This window comes from Anticarsia gemmatalis, chromosome Z, assembly GCF_050436995.1.
Source record: "Anticarsia gemmatalis isolate Benzon Research Colony breed Stoneville strain chromosome Z, ilAntGemm2 primary, whole genome shotgun sequence".
Classification (NCBI taxonomy): Eukaryota; Metazoa; Arthropoda; class Insecta; order Lepidoptera; family Erebidae; genus Anticarsia; species Anticarsia gemmatalis.
The window spans coordinates 2,942,531-2,959,181 of NC_134776.1; the positions used below are offsets into that span (position 1 = coordinate 2,942,531).

Genomic DNA, 16,651 nt, shown 5'->3' on the forward strand with positions numbered 1-16,651 from the left:
AATTTATTTGTGAATTTCTCGATATTCACAAAGTAGTGTGTTGTTGGTAATGTTCGGTATGAACTGGTGCGTGAACGCTAAACAGAATCTATCAGACAAGTTAGACAAATAAATTTTATAGTGTTTGCACCATAAGTTCTAGCCAATCACTTTAATTCACGATTTATTTACAGTTATTTTGTGTTATATAACGTTTATAACAATAACACTTTTGCTTTGGGTTTGAATAACTGACCTGGAGCTTTTAATGTATTACATTTTGTTTGCTTTCCCGTCTACATCCAAAATCTTAATGGTCACATCGCCCCGCAGTCTTTATCCAACGAGATCTAAAGTAATGAAATTTTTTTCAAAACTTAATAACTACATTAAAAATATTCACATAGACATTCGTAGCTATGTTAATGTAAAGATTTTACTGAACAATAGTGTTGAAATCATCACATATTATTTCCATCTAACACCAGTACGGAAGCTAAATATCTATTAACAATGATCCTCCGCTAACTAACGCTATATATTTAACTATATAACAACAGAATATGTAGCCTATATTATTGTATATTAGAAGTGTATAGTGCATTTCAAAGTATCTCACCTTTAGAGTGTGATAGTAGTGAGTACACACGTGGGCATTTCCGTGGTACGTAACGAATGACTAATGTTCCACGTCAACGTCGACTCATCTTCACAATATATCTACTTTTAACATTCTTTTCGTTTGTTCGGTGAAATACTACTCAAATTATGTTTGAAGAGAGCTACTTCCCATTGTCTCTACTTCTTTTGTAATTAATTTAACGTAATACTGGATTTAGTTCTTTCTTACTTCAACGTTAAGGTCCTTTTCTGGTGATTTTATCTAACTTATTTTGAACATAAGAACACAAATATACGTACTTACAATAAATTCGATAAAAAAAATCTCTAGATAATTTGGGATGCACTACACAAATAACAATCAATTTAACCCAAACAGAAATGACGAAACGTACCGGGTGTAGTTTCAGGGCCAATTCAGAAGAAGTCTTCGATGAGCGACGACTCGTCTTCCGAGATGATGGAGCTGGACGAGGGCGCGCTGGTGGCCGACCCGCACTTGGAGCAGAACCTGCGCCGGCTGCAGGAGGAGGAGCGCCTTCTGCTCGAGCAACAAGCCACCATGGAGGCTGGCGCCTGCGACGATATCGCGGCGCTTGAGCACCAAGACGCCCTCCGACTTAATCATGTAAGATCACCTCCAATTTTACCATCCATAAAAACTATTCGTCGACAAGAAAACATAGTTTGACTTATTTGATGTTAACAACAATGGTTTTCCGTATGCTTACCGTCTTTTTCGATTCTGACGGTGTTCCAGAAACATCTGATTGCAATAGTTTATTGTTATCTAGATTTATAAACATTGGCTTGTAGTGTAGGGCGGATTGGTAAAACTTCATCAAAATTCATATTCTTCGCTACATTTTCATTCGAAATCAAAATTTATTTTCAAACCGATAAATTAGCAGAAAACAGTGTTTTGCAATCAACTTACAAAACTTCCTACGGTTTCTGATAACAAAACAGTTTGTCGGGAAACTTGGTAAAAACACGTGATTTATTAAAAGCTCATTTGTAGAATTTCTTCATCACGTGGCTGGAGTTGGTAACAAACCTACCGCCAGTTGGAACTTGCACAGGTTTCTCTTACAACTGAACAATGAATTAGTCACGTTTACTTACTCCTTGAGAGTTCTCTCTCTTAGAGTAAATATTCTTGATTTGACTAAACAATCTTCAGATTTTTTTTCAAAATAGAAAACTTTTTAATGCATAATATAATAAAGATTTGCTTTTAAGATATTTCAGAATTGAATCAAGCTTTCATCCCGATCATCAACTTCATCACCGCAGGGTATACTTTTTCTCATATTTCTTAGGTGCTCGCTGCCTGGAAGATTCACACTTGGGTTACAACTATTCATTTAAATTACCTTTGGCAAAGAACAGGCTTGCTTTAGACCAATTTATTATCGGACTACGGAAACTTAAAGTAATACAAATTTTGAAATCTTTGTTGGCCTATTCTTTGCTGCAGATAGCCGTAATGCTGTAAACTTGTACTGACATGTGCTTTGTGTGTATACAGCTGCAGCAGCAAGAGCTGCAGAAGCAGCAGGCCGCGCAGGCGCAGCGGCTGGCAATGCGGCAGCAGGGCCACTCGCACGGTGGCGAGCACGCGCACGCACACGCGCACGCGCACGGCGCACGCCGCGAACACAATGCGCGGCGCCGCGCCACTTGCACCGTGCGCGTCAACAACCTGCATGCCGCCGAGGCCATAGAGACTGACGTCTGACTATTGGGTGAGTCGAGCTCAGGCTTCACAGCCAGGTCACCATCCATCATCCTCACTGACATTTAACGCTTTACTAGGCGACACGCGACCCTCCTAACGCTTCATACAAACAACTACTTACTGTTAAACTGAATTCAGTTTACAGTCTACCTACTCTAACAAAATTGTATCTGATTGGCTTAACATTCAAAATTAACGCGTTACGAGGGACGCAGTATTACGCTAAGCATTGCTTGGTAAAGAGTTAATATTTACTCTTTGATACCTAGAATCCACTCGCTCCTTACACTCCTTTTTCTTATATAGTTCTACCACTCTTTTGAATTTAATCAACAATTTATTGCATCTTAACAATTTATCTTTAGAGGGTTTGAAAGATCATTCACACGAATATTTGAATAGAAGCAAATAGTGCTTGAAAGTAGCTATCAAGAGATCTTATCAATCATCATAATAAAATGCTGAATGATAAGAAATGTTACCATCAGGATATGAAATTACATGATTAGAGTATGAAACAATAGATGTAGTTGCGTTTTGGTAAATAAATGATAATTTCGAGCCCTATTCTAACATAATGTAGCACATAGAATCAATATAGGCTGAATTAGTCCTATAAAATTAGGCGGCAAACACAACGCTATATCGAAAGTCAACGAGAAGCGATAAATTATCGCTATGAATATTTTAACCATATTGTAGCACATCGCTCCATTCATATCGCACACGTTACGTTTTATATCGTGGTAGAACATTCCTGCCACGATACACAACGTGACATGTCCCATGAAAATCGCGCTTAGATCAAAATTACATAGATTTTTGCATCATGCTAAGGTTTACACTTGCAAGAAGCTGTAACAAAGCTTTGATTCAATTATACAAAAAAAAACTTTTTTATTCTTATCACATTAAAATTTACTAGAAAAATAAGGGTTGAAACCCTCCAAGGTAAGGTTAGCACTGGCTAGCGACAGTTTATCCATATTTTGTCAATAGTTATAGTTCGCTTTGAAGCCGTCACCAATTTTGGCCTACAGCAATTAATTTTGAAATTTGTACTGTGATATTTATTGTGTGTACAATATTGTACTTCAAAATTTTGTTTCTAGGAAAATTTATTGACTTACCCAATTGGCATTTTTGATAGCGCGTCTGAGGAATATATGAAGAAGAATAAGCGATGTTTTAAAATATGATGGATCATCAATAAAATCATAAAGTATTAATGCAAATTGCAATATGTATTTGTGAAAATAAGGTACAAGTACAACCTACAGTAATACTATGAACACAGGATTTCTTGACCTGAAAGCTACTAACAACCTTACAATTAAACATGGGCAGGAAGTCCAACATCAATTAACAAAAGCATATTTAGCGAGCGACTAGTAGATATCAGAGTTGGAGCACTCTCGCCGATAGATGTCACTATTCAACAAGATGCATTAGTACCAACTTGCAAGCTGACAGTTGCACTACAAACGTCAATCAAATATAAACAATAGGAAACGTGTGATGATTGAAACACTAGGACTTAATAGAATATGTCAACAATAATATCTGATAAGTGAATAGCAGTGTATTGTGTTCTTATTTTGCCAGCTCCGTGGTTGTATTTCGCCGGTTGAGGGGGAGCCAAATCATTTTCAGTAATATTCAAAAGTATGGTAGTTTTGTTAAGTTAGGATAATATTATACGAAAAATGATAACAACTTTACTTCTGCTAGTCACTCGCGTCCGTTAATTGGGATGATTCTTTCAAAAAAAATTTGACTTCGAGAAAATTTCCTTTTACTAATGTGGATTATATTTGCAGTCAAACTTTACTTACGTTAGTTTCGGAATCACTTGTCTAGTTTTACTACGCTGTCTAACCTAGAAAGACAATTTTGTATATTTTCCAAAATATACAAAATTGATTTTCTATTGTAAGAAAACAACAGTTATTATTCTAAGGATTAGATAGTTTTTAGCTCATATCTTAGAAAACCTGAATTCAAATTTTATTTTAAAAGTTTGGGTGTTTCTAAACGTAGACAAGGATATGATAGTGTACTGGAACGACCTATAAAACAAAAATTTTAAGTTTACAATAACTGAAAAACTTTTCTAAAGTGCAGTGTAAATGTTCCTCTACGATCGCTAGTGGCACTGCCTATCGCATTACATAATACTTAAACGATATTATCAGCGGGGGGTGAAGGAGGGGCGGGGGAGGGGGGTAAAAAATGCCACGTGTTTTATGAACGATGGCGAAATGGTGAGTGAATGGCACCATTCAGTGCACACGACGCGTCGCATAGGTAGGTGCAGCGTCCTTGCGGCGGCTTGAATGGATGCGGGGAGCGATCGATAGACGCTGCGGCATCGGCGCGCCCGTGACGTCACATGCCACCCCCACGAGCCGCCGCCCCACGTCTCGGGCCGCGCGCCCCTCGCCACGTGCTCACTGCACGGGACGAAGCCCGGCCGCATCGATCCCTCGCAATTCCGTAACGCCCTACCTCCCCGCACCTACTCACAGCTTTTGACCCTGTTATCAGCTCGACAACAAACTATAAACAAACCTGCACTCCGTCAATAGGTTCAATGCAACTTTTCACGGCTTCGAATACAGTGTCGTTTGGTAAACATGATACGTGTTTATTTACCACTCAGTCAGTGGCTCAGTGCTCCCCGCGCGTGTGTGTTTATGTTATGAAAGGTTCGCTTTCTTTGTCTCTTTGATGTTGCGGATGGGCGCGGTCGAGTGTCGTACAACAATAAGAAAGTTTACAACTTATATGTTTTTATCGTCATTTCAATTTTAGGAAAAAATATAACAGCCTGTTGGATAGAATTTTTGATGTTAGAACTTAAAAAGTCGATTTCTATGTCAACAATTTGTATTTTAATTTGTATGAAAATCTTCCCGTTGAAATAAAATTCTTTCAACTAAGTAAACAAAATTGATGACCTCCTTGGAAAATGTATCGTGATCTAATAACACTTAAGCTTGCTAATTTTCATAAAGTCACTGAAGCTTAAGATAGTTGCTCGCTGTAATTAAATTCGTATCAAAGTTTATAGGGCAGAGATTCAGTTACCGATAGAGGCTTCACTTTATACCGCCGGTTATTAAATAAAGTTGCCAGTAAATAAGTTTAAGTTAACTAAGACTGAAGGTCGGAAAGCGATCTCGAAGGTAACATCATTATTGAAATAACATTTTGTAATTACTGAGTTATAGATACTGGCGGTTAGACAGTTGTGTAGACTTAATGTGTAAATAAATATTAGATAAAGAAATAGTTGATAAAAAAATATTATCATAAACATTTTTTTGCGTAGCAACAGCCCGTAGGTGCGTAGCCCCTCTACGACATCGTAGCTGACCCTAAGTGTGCTACGTAAAGCAGCTACGGAGGCGTAGCAAGGCAGTCTAAAATAAAGTTGTTTTGATAAATATTATTTAATTGTTGAAGACATGACATTTGGTATCACTGATCGAAATCTAAAGTGTTTTTATTGCTATTTTACGAAGAGGTCTATACAAAAATATTTACTTACACATTACAATTCCTAAAAATATCCTTGAACAAGTTTACAAAAAGAAAACCTGTAATACAATGCGAATGCAGAAGGATTTAAATAGAAAGTGCGAGTCGACGGGAGTGACATGCGAGTGTAATAAAAACTCCTTAATGATTGTAAGCTTTAATTAAACGAGACGACTTACATTAGTGCTGCACTCCAAATTTAACCTTACTTCCTTTGTTTATTCTAAAAATAGATCTTAACGGGAATTATGAAGTTCTAGATGATGAGGGGACTATCAAATACAGTATGTGAGTTACGTAATAACCTCCTTAATCTGGATATTTTAATATAATTATTAAATTGTATTTTATGGACAGCTGCAAAAATTCTTAAGTGTTTATTAAATTTTAAATTCATTTGTTGATAGCCATATAGCATGTACTTAATGTTGAAATTATGGGAATCGAAGAAATAAAAGAATCGAGCTACTGGTTGGTATTATTATATCGACGATAATAGCGACACTGCGCGTGATAGTGCGTGGTGTTGAAGTTAGGAATAAGATAGAGTTATCAGTTATGGGTATAGGCTTATCTAGGACGCGCCGTAAGATTAAGGTATGGATAATGTTCAATACTTACTGCCAATTACTGGATAGGTTCTGTTTAATTTACCTGACCTTACCTGTGTGTATCCCGATGTTTCCGAACCTTACGGTGACCTGGCTGATAAGTGTCGTGCGTCAAGAACATCATTGCTATTTATAAAATTAGATGTAAATGTTAATTGCAGACAAGGCGAGCCGGCGCGACGACGCGACGGCAGTGTGGCGCGGCCGGCTGCCGGCGCGCTCCCCGCCACCCTGCCACGTGTGACGAGCGTCTGACTCCCCTGCCGCGCCCCGCCCCCGCCCCGCCCCGCCCGCCCGCCTTCCGACCCGACCGACACGACCGCCCTGACCGACTCGCCGCTCTCCGACTCACACGATCCCACCACACGACACCATCACACCTACTTGTGTACTTTTATAAATAGCTGCTTCACTTACAAATCTCAGGACGAACCGTTTTTAGAATAATAATCTAGTATATTAGAAAGGAACTTTTCGAATACTATAAAAAAATAATAAAATAAAATAAAAAATATAATTCTTTTAAAATACGCTTGTCAAGTACTGCGAGCGCGATCCGCCGCGGCCCTCGCCTCCTATTGTAAATATAATTGAGACAGCTTGATTACCGCTTATACACTTTCTATACATTATTATTGACACACGTGTAATAACTTAATTAGGAATTATTCTTTGTGACAAATAAAATATAAAAAATAGGCCTACAAAGTTCCGCGATGGACGTTATTCTCGCGTCGATCGGACGCCTCACCCGACTACTGTACTCAGATACTCAGATACTCAGTATAAACAGTGCAGAGTAGTGCTCAGTATAAACAGTGACGCGCGGGACGCCGGCGCCGGCCGCGCCGCGCCCACCGCGCGGCCCCGAGCCGCATCGCGCAGTAGCGCGCCGCCAAGCCGCGCCCGCCGCGCCCGCTGCGGCCCCGGACCTACGACACCCAGACTGGACACACGGACTTGAACACTGAACCGCGCGATCAGACCGTTTACTAAAACATTTTTGGCCCACCCGGCCCCAAACCTCGACCCGAGCTGCCTTCCGGACGATACTCCGAGTGCCGCGTACACTGCGCTAAGCTTAACAAATCTTTGGATCATTTTACAAAATGTAACATTTGTTAATTCGAAGAGTCAACGGCAGCCTCGGAACCAAAGCATTTACCACAATATTGTGATGTGACCAGATTGAAGAATTGTAGTAATAAGTTGTTTATGTTGTATATCGTCGTTCGTGAACCAATATCGATGTATAATCGTTTATAATATCAGTCACTGTCACGTATATAACTGTATCCACGTCAACCCGACCCCTCGATGTTCCCCGCCCTCGGTCCCCGTGCCCCGTACACGTCGCGCAACAGTCTCGGCCACACTACGAGTGTATACACTCGATGATATTATTTACTTGTAATAGATGTAACGTCGGCGATGCCATTTCTATCATGTTCGATGCTGTTATTTTGTAATGATTTATGGATGTTAATTGTGTATTGTAGAGAGGATGGTTGTGAGGCGCGAGGCGCGCGCCCGCCGCCCGCGTCGCGCCGGCACTGCGGCGGGGGGCGCGCGCGCTCGCGCTCCTGTCGTATGCAACACTTCATATCGAGAGCGTCGCATTACGATCGTATTAGCATTAATGTTACAGTTTACATATCTTGAAAGAAGTGAATTTATTACTCGTATGTTTTGTAAGTGATAGGCGACAGACGCGGACGCTACGACAATCTCGCACAACAGAGCTCCTCTACAAACTTGACATTCGTTACGTTAGTCGTATAGCGCGCCCCGACCCCGCGCCACCACTACCCACTCATAGCGGTTGTTGTTCGTTTACTTTGTACAATTACCTAGTCATATCAGATCGGAATTGGTTCAATTAAGCGATAATAATAAGAAAAAAAGGAAAAATACGGTTGTGTTTCGCTCTAACTTTATGTTGTCAATTATTATTATAGTTTGTTATAGCGCAGTTAACATGACAGCAACCGTCGCTATCGGGAGCGCGACTATATATATAAATATATATATATCTGTCTGTTTAGTTCACATTTTCGGTCTGTCTGTCTATGGAGCATCGTTTAGAATTGAGTCGTAGAAAAGACAAATAATTATTAGGTATAGATTACATCCAAATAATTTTTATCATATCATTGTAACACATTTCATAGCGTTTAAACATCTAGATGAAAATACATAAATATTTACGCCCTATATTATAGTCTAGTGTAGTAAGTAGTTATTGATAGTAGTTAAGTGCTGCCCTTATACTGGGTACTTGATATCTCTCGGCCAGAGTGTCCGTCTAGCTGTAGGAATAGTTTTATGAATGCAACATCACTTTTTGATCTCAACTTTTCTGATATATTCAAAATCAAGTGGCTAAATTAACCAGATGGACCAGTTTGAAATTAACAAAATTCTAAAATAGTATGAACAGCCTGTCGGCGAGACGACGCTAACGGCTAAGCCCGAGTTGTGGATCGTAAAATTATTCCTAAATTCCAATCATTCCTTCATTGTATCGCAATGATTTTTCAATAAATATTAACTGTGTAGGAACAATCCGTGTTATATCAGTGTGTAAATCAATGTTTAATTGTATTTAATTAATATCATAACGATCTGTGTAATAGTAAAGTATAATATATAAAGCGACGCGGGTGCCGCGAGCGACTGAGGCCCGCCGCGAAGTTTGCGCTAGGACTGAGTTCAGACTGCAACGAATAGAGGACAGTTTGTGTAATCGTATATACGTACAAGTGGGTTTCATTATTTGATGTGCTGACTGTCATACTATAGCTTCTTTTGTATATATATTTTCGCTACAACGATTGGAATCAAAGTCGGTTATGAAAAGCGAATTGTAAACGGGTCGACAGTCACTCGCAGGCATCTGCTATATAAAAGGACTCAAAGAGCGCTCGCTCTATACCCGGCCATGACGATACTGGACTTATCTTGCATACATTATATAATGTATGCAATGGGAGAAGCACTAAATGTTTACACATTATAAATATTATTATATGTATATTAAAATAATTTGAGTGTCTTCTTTGTAATTGATATCAATAATGTCTGTCAATTAGAACTTCGAATTGTTTGGCAAATTAATTTATTATGATAGTCACGGTTTGTGTATTTGTCCGGCACCAGAGCGAATGATGGGAAATGTTGGCTATCGAGAGTCGAGTGACGTCACGGGGGCACGCGTGCCCGGAGACAAGTGGACGCGACGCTGCGCTCTGACGCGTGGCGTCATGACATTTGGCTGACTGGCGAGCAGTTTGCATATTGCTCTCTCTGTCAGATGACGAGATGACATCACACACGGCGTCGACAATGTGTCGCCCGTACTAGACTATTAAATAAGATCAACGGGTATCGAACTAGGTCCCTGTGACGTCGGCCGACTCAGTGCGTGAATAGAACAGTACCCAGAACAGTATAGGTATGTCAAAGGTTTGAGCAAGTGATGAGCGAATGCCGCTCGAGGGAAGACTATCATATGTCCCTTCATTTGTCAACATATTCGACTTGTGTTTATCGTAGGCAGTGTTAAATATATTGCATGTTACAACATACGTAAAGCGCCGAGGCTGTTGCGACGAAATATTTTAATAAAAGTAAGTAAGCACATTATGTTATATACTTAGTTTAATCGGATAGCACACGGGTCCTGTTTTGAACCTTGTGAAGGATGCTGCAACGCGGCAATAACTAACAGCTGCGCTACGAACACGACGCACCGCGTTCTGTGACACGTTCACCTCTACTCTAACACGTAATATACATACAACGTAATAGACTTGCTGAAACAAATTTAACTCTCCATGCAAACCATTTGACAATTTAACGTAATATTCAATTCTAATCTAGCCTCAACATTTAACTTTCATACTTAAACGTCACAGAACTTGTGAACAACTTCGTTGATATGTCGCTGAACAATCATTTCAATGGGAACTTAACGCATGTTACAAAATTTCTAAATGTTTGATTCGGAAACAAATGCGTAAATCGCAACTTAAATGTAATCTGACATGAGATAGGTATTGTATTTAACCTCATCCAGCAGATTACAAATGTGTTAACGACAATTGAAGTGATTGTAACATACGACGTTATTACACAAACGCGAGGTGTTTGCGTATTCGTTGTGTTGCAGTAACGGTGTGAAGATAATTGTGTGACTAAATCTCATTTACATTATGTGTGTCTGTTTAATCATAGCAGTATATCATATATGGTAGATAGAAACCCAGCATTTAGCATTCAGTCTCAACTTACAGAGATATGAGTCACGATGTTCTGCTTAGACGAATTGCGCTTCACAATGTACGTAGATTAGAAATATGGTGTAAATGAGTCTTGGTCGATTGTAACCTATCCACTTATTCAAATTTATTAAACGATATGTAAAGGGACAGGCACGCCTATCGCTCGATAGCCGTGTGATCTAACTGGTCTCGCTACCTTCTCTCGTCCGCAGAACTATATTGCTGCGTTGTTGCGAAATTAAAATGTCACAAGTGGTATGATTACTTAAGAGATTGTGTCAAACGTTTGGCAAACTGCGCTCTAAATAGACGCCGAGCGGCGACGAGTCGGCGACCAGTGTCGCGAGTTCCTTCTAGACGTGACGTTGTAACTCGGTAACAACACGAGAGAGCGCTCGCCGCGGAGGCAACTGTTTAGGGCGCAAGCGTGGCTACCGCGCGTAGGCACCGTGAGCCAAGTGTCAAGAGGAAAGCATAGGATCGTGTAAGACCTGTGTGGTCGACTCTAATATACAAGAAACAGAATTATAATATGGAATATAATTGTGAATTACTCATGTTGGCCAAAATTGTAGTTACGCCAGTTAAAATAGGCGTATTATAATTTTCGCTCAGTATTATTAGTTGATATTTTGTAGTAGTGTACCTTAATACCTGTATACAGAGGCGGCTGACACGGGCCCGGTGCATTACAGAAGGAATAATTTCTCAACCATCACACTATTAAAACATTCTCGAGTTAATTATGTTAACGAAACAAAAAAGATTTAACGATTAATAAAAATTTGGTAGATAGTTAATATCCACATACCTAGCAGACGAAATCACGATTTTCTATTTACTTGAGTAATATCAGAATAGGTAGGAGGTGTGGTATAAAAATATTAAGAAGTCTGAAATGTCCGTTACGACAGGCTGTATTTAAAATATGGTCTATAGGAAACAACTGTAATCGGTAATTTTATCTGTAAATTAAATTCAATTTAATTTAAGATTTATAGTTAAGAGATATGGACAGAGTAGGTGCTGTCGCATATCAGACATTTGTTCATTTTTTAGAAACATTAATGATATTTTGCTTGGACTGTTTCGGCTGAGGACGACGCGGTGCGTTTGTATGAACTCTGAAACGTGCGATGGGAGCGCCTGTTGCGTTGCGTCACTACTGCGTACTACTACGTGTTACTACGTATTACAACGTGTTACAACGTGCTACGACGGTGCAGTTTACGTATTGATAGTTCTCTTTATGCGCGTTTATTGCGCTTGTTCCAGTATATAGTCATCGCGATGCTGAAAACTAATATTAATGTATAGGGCTTGTCACGCTGGTCACACTACGCATTTTATTGATATTCGCGACTATTGGGCGGCAAACGATTAGTGTGACAGGCGCTAAGTCGGTATAAATTTTATCCTAGTAGGTATAATTTTCCTTATTCACTGGCCCCCTCTCCGTCCAGGTCGAAGCGTGTTCATATATTGGATATAATGTCACAAATCTCAAATCAAAACTCGTACTATATACTAACATCGATAAAGTCTTTACATTATTTATTTGATATTTAAATATCACTCATAAGACTATTGGCGTTATTTACTAAATATGTACACAAAATTATTATTATACAAAAATATTATATGATATTATTTTTTCAAAAACTCGACAAGCTTTATTAAAAAAAAAACTCAAAATTCGTTAGATACATTTAGACGCCTAAATCATAAATCAAAGAATCGTTCACAAATATCGGGAAACGCTAGCTACGAGCTTAAAGTATAATTTGAAATTTAATGATATGTAATAACTTCTTGTATTTTATTCGATCACCTAATGTAAGTTAAATTGGAGCGAATTCTCTAGATACATAATTACATTATCCTCTTACACATATAAGAATTTAATATAAGAGCTTTTCGACTAGTATACTTACAAAAAAAATGATGAGATCTTATGAAATAATCAGAATTTTTCGCGATAATTTATTATATTTAATATCCATCCAGTATTATTAGATAAATAAGGGTAATGGTAAAAAGAAGCCATTTTCTAGCTCCTATAGTATGTTAATGTAACATAGATTCAATAAATTGGCCAACAGATAATTCTTAAGTGCAAATTTTCCGAGTAAAGTACTTTGATTTGTGACGGTCCCATCGCGCGTGAATCAAGAGAACTTGTATCTTATTACTGACGCTTCGGACGTGTTCAACAACTTATTCTAAATTAAGCTGACTAACTAAATTGAAACGTTCAAGAACTTTGCATTCCCCTTAAACAATGGAAAAAAATTGTAGGAAATTTTGGAGTAATAGACACGTTTGGGTACTTTTTGTATTAAAAAACGGAAAAAATATTGTTAAGACGTAATGATGATAAATCGATTACAATTTGAAACAAAGCAGTCCAGACATCCTAGACCAGGCGGGTGACGTCACTACCATGACTGCACTAACAACTAGACACTTAAAAGAATAGAGCATGGCAGACGGTCAAAGAAATTCATCCGAACGATATCTCAAGTCTCACCTTATTTACACGAAAAACCTTGTTGAGAATTTAAATCAAACCATTGAGAAAATCATAAAGGAAAAGTTATTTATATACAACTCGGCATACTGTAAGCTAGATAAAGTGTAAATTCGATGGCCAACTTAATATTAAACGAATGTGATTCCATTTTGGGGAAAAATGCAATGTTCTAACAATTGGAAATTATAAATTGGCAAAACGATCGAGCGGTTAATTTCAAAAGAAGTCTTCATTCATGAGTTTGTTTCGGAGTTCATCAAATCGTACGTTCAAACACTTTGGTATGTAGATAATGTGAGAAGCGATTGCATACGTAGTCCTGTTGAGTCGAAATTATTAATTAATGTTTACATAAAATTATTTTTAACTAGTGATAGTGGAGATATGAATGTAAGCGTGTGTGTAGCGATGTTATCGTGGGTGCAGTCGACCCTACACCTTGTTGTATTTGAAGATATTATCAGCGACGTGTAATTTGAAGGGAAATTGACGTATGGGAACGAAACAAAACATTCCAGTTAGAAAAACAAAATCTTTTATACTTGATGGATGAAATAACAAAGTAATGAGTATCGCTGATAGAGGCGGGCGCCGGGGTCCACGATACACGGTGCACACCCGCAGAGATAAACGTTCCGATTGGTTGATCCCAGCTGATGGTAATATTGGACACTGTAAATTGAACACTTCATTATTTGATTTGGATCACTATCGGCACACAGTGTAAATATTTAAAGGCACTACGGCCAGTGATCATTTTTAGTTTGATGTGGTGGTTGTTAACTGTGTCTGGCATGCAAGTGATGGCTCATAAGGAATAGAATATAAATTGTAATTCAACGCTTGTATGACAAAGCGACTGTGTTAATCAGAAATGCTCTACACATTCTTGATAACTGAGCTAAATAAATATACATTTCTGATGAATGCAGAAGTTGTAACTCTTTTTGATAACTTTTGTGGGATAATCGTTTGGAAGTGGTAGACTTTATTGTTGATATTGTACTTGAATACTCTTGGTTTTGGCGTTTCGTTTGGAACTGTTCAATGATAATTTTCAATTTGATAATACTGTCGTCATTTGAAGGCCAAGAAAATCACAGATATCATAAATTTAAGACAACTTTGATTAATAACACCATCCATCGATAATTACATGTCTCTAGATATAAAAGAAAAACATTTCATAACTAACATTTTAATGACGATGGTTGCATTCAAATAAACTACTATCAAACTAAAAATATTTATTAGATGACTATAACTTTAGACGGCATAAATATTGAAAGAAAACAAACACCTTACTTATGAAAGAACTTACTTTATTAGACCAATAATAACAAAATCTTTGGTCAATCCAGGTACAAACTAAAGGACTAAGAACCTGAAACATACACTATCAGTCAACATCATCTTGCCGTTTTCTAAAGTCATTTAATCACAGGTAGAGATGATCAAATGATAAAAAATTGTCAACTTTAGTGAAATTATAGATATGTTCCTACATAATTGATCATCTCACAGGTTTAAAATTACTAAAACTTTGTATGAAATCAAATCTTCAAAAAATCTTCTGACATAAATAACACATGAATGGTACAATAAAGTCTACTATTTCAAACATTTGAACACACAAAGCAATTGCTTAAATCCATTTCTATAATTCCATGGTATGTCTGGAGCTTTTTCCAATTTTTATACTTATGTTAAACGTTAACAGTGCTATGCTGTGCTGTAATGAATGATTTTCTTTTTCGTATCAGTTGTGAATCAAAAATGTATAAATGATGGACTCAATATAAATAAACATTGGTGTTTTATTTGACTCTCCTTGAACCTATGCGAATGTATGACTATTCTCATTTGAAGCAACTTACTTACCATTAAATCAAATCTATGTACTAATTACAATGCTATTTTTTACTCACCCTCTCTAATAGATGAATCTATCTGAAGTCTTACCATGTCATATAAATTGATCTAAGTTGTACTATGAGAACAGGTCAGCGCTATACTCTATGTATAGCTCCATCCCTTTCTAATGGTGCAACTTGCATCGTTTGAACATGACGTAGTATGGCCATTGTATAAGCTGAGCGTCTTTGCACAATTAAATAATATTTTGGATAAATTTCATGGACCTTTGTTCAAAGCTTTCTGCTTGATGATATCGGAAATATTTAGAGGGAAGTAGCTTCAAATGCGAACAGTCTTGTCAAATACACAATACTATTGAACTATGAAATATTGAGTAACATATTAAGTACCTATGAAATATTGTTCGAAGACTTTCAATTAAATAATACATAAAATTTGTTAATCACATAGCGAAATGTGTTGCTCAATGTTTTTATAAATACAAGCTGAGCGATTTCACAATTCACTGTAGGACACACACACTAGACTAACACTCACATCTAACAATTTAGCAATATCACCTGTTATCCTACTTGCTCTATGAGTAGTTCTTCAATGATAAACCTACTTAGAATATTTAAGTTATGATACCTATAGATCTATTGAGGCTACAGCATAATTTTTTCTTGACACTACCAGTAGATATAGCTATCGATCTATAGGTAACTAGCTTTTAACCGCGACTTCATCCACCACCTGAATTTTCCCATGGGAATGCGTCATTTTCCCGGGATAAAAGTAGCCATGTCCTTTCTCGGGTATTAAAATATCTCCATACCAAATTTCTTGCAAATTGGTTCAGTAGTTTAGGCGTGATTGAGTAACAGACAGACGGAGTTACATTCGCATTCATAATATTGGTATGGATATACCTACGCAGATAAGATGTAGGCAGACTATACTATGGCACCGTATGACGTGGTATGTATGGTATAAATAGGTAACATTCAAGTAAAAAAATACTAATCAATTACTAGCATTGCTACACTTTCAGCGATAGGCCCTATAGTACACTAGAGTCTCCAAGGCTAGAATCACTTGAACCATAGAAAGATATAGTACCTATAGAATAAGATAATAAAACCATGGCCACCACAGATATTTTAGCTAATGTATGAAACGTAGGCTGGCTAACACAAACGTGCCTTCCTAAACGCGGAGGAACTCGGCATGTAAGTATTATATCGTCACCCATTTACCGATCTACCTCGGCAAGCGTCATTATCATATCGCAAGTACTTATCATTGAATAATGACTTCACAAGTAGTGTATTCTTATTCATAGATCCGCTATAGTTAAATTTCTTATCTTCTTCTTCTTCATCGTATGGTTAGTGGTCAACCTAGTGTCAAAGTTGTTCAAGCCGCCCGAAGGCCTTTGACGTAGCTTAACGACTGTTTTCGTAATAGATAACAACCGGGA

At 37.8% G+C, this 16,651-nt stretch overlaps 1 protein-coding gene across 10 annotated transcripts in view; it reads left to right on the forward strand.

The window, feature by feature from the left end:
* The window catches only part of Sh (Potassium voltage-gated channel protein Shaker), a 519,456-nt gene extending 504,344 nt beyond the window's left edge, over positions 1-15,112 (forward strand). For 2 of the 10 annotated variants that reach the window (XM_076135281.1, XM_076135282.1), the window contains exons 9-11: positions 1,005-1,228; positions 2,132-2,348; positions 6,638-7,329. In XM_076135281.1, coding sequence (XP_075991396.1) covers positions 1,005-1,228; positions 2,132-2,341 — 434 coding nt within the window. In that variant the 3' untranslated portion in view covers positions 2,342-2,348; positions 6,638-7,329. Of the gene's footprint in view, positions 1-1,004; positions 1,229-2,131; positions 2,349-6,637 lie in introns of all 10 variants that reach the window. The other 8 variants (XM_076135276.1, XM_076135274.1, XM_076135280.1 and 5 more) reach the window with 6 other exon arrangements.
* The last annotated feature ends 1,539 nt before the right edge of the window (positions 15,113-16,651 follow it).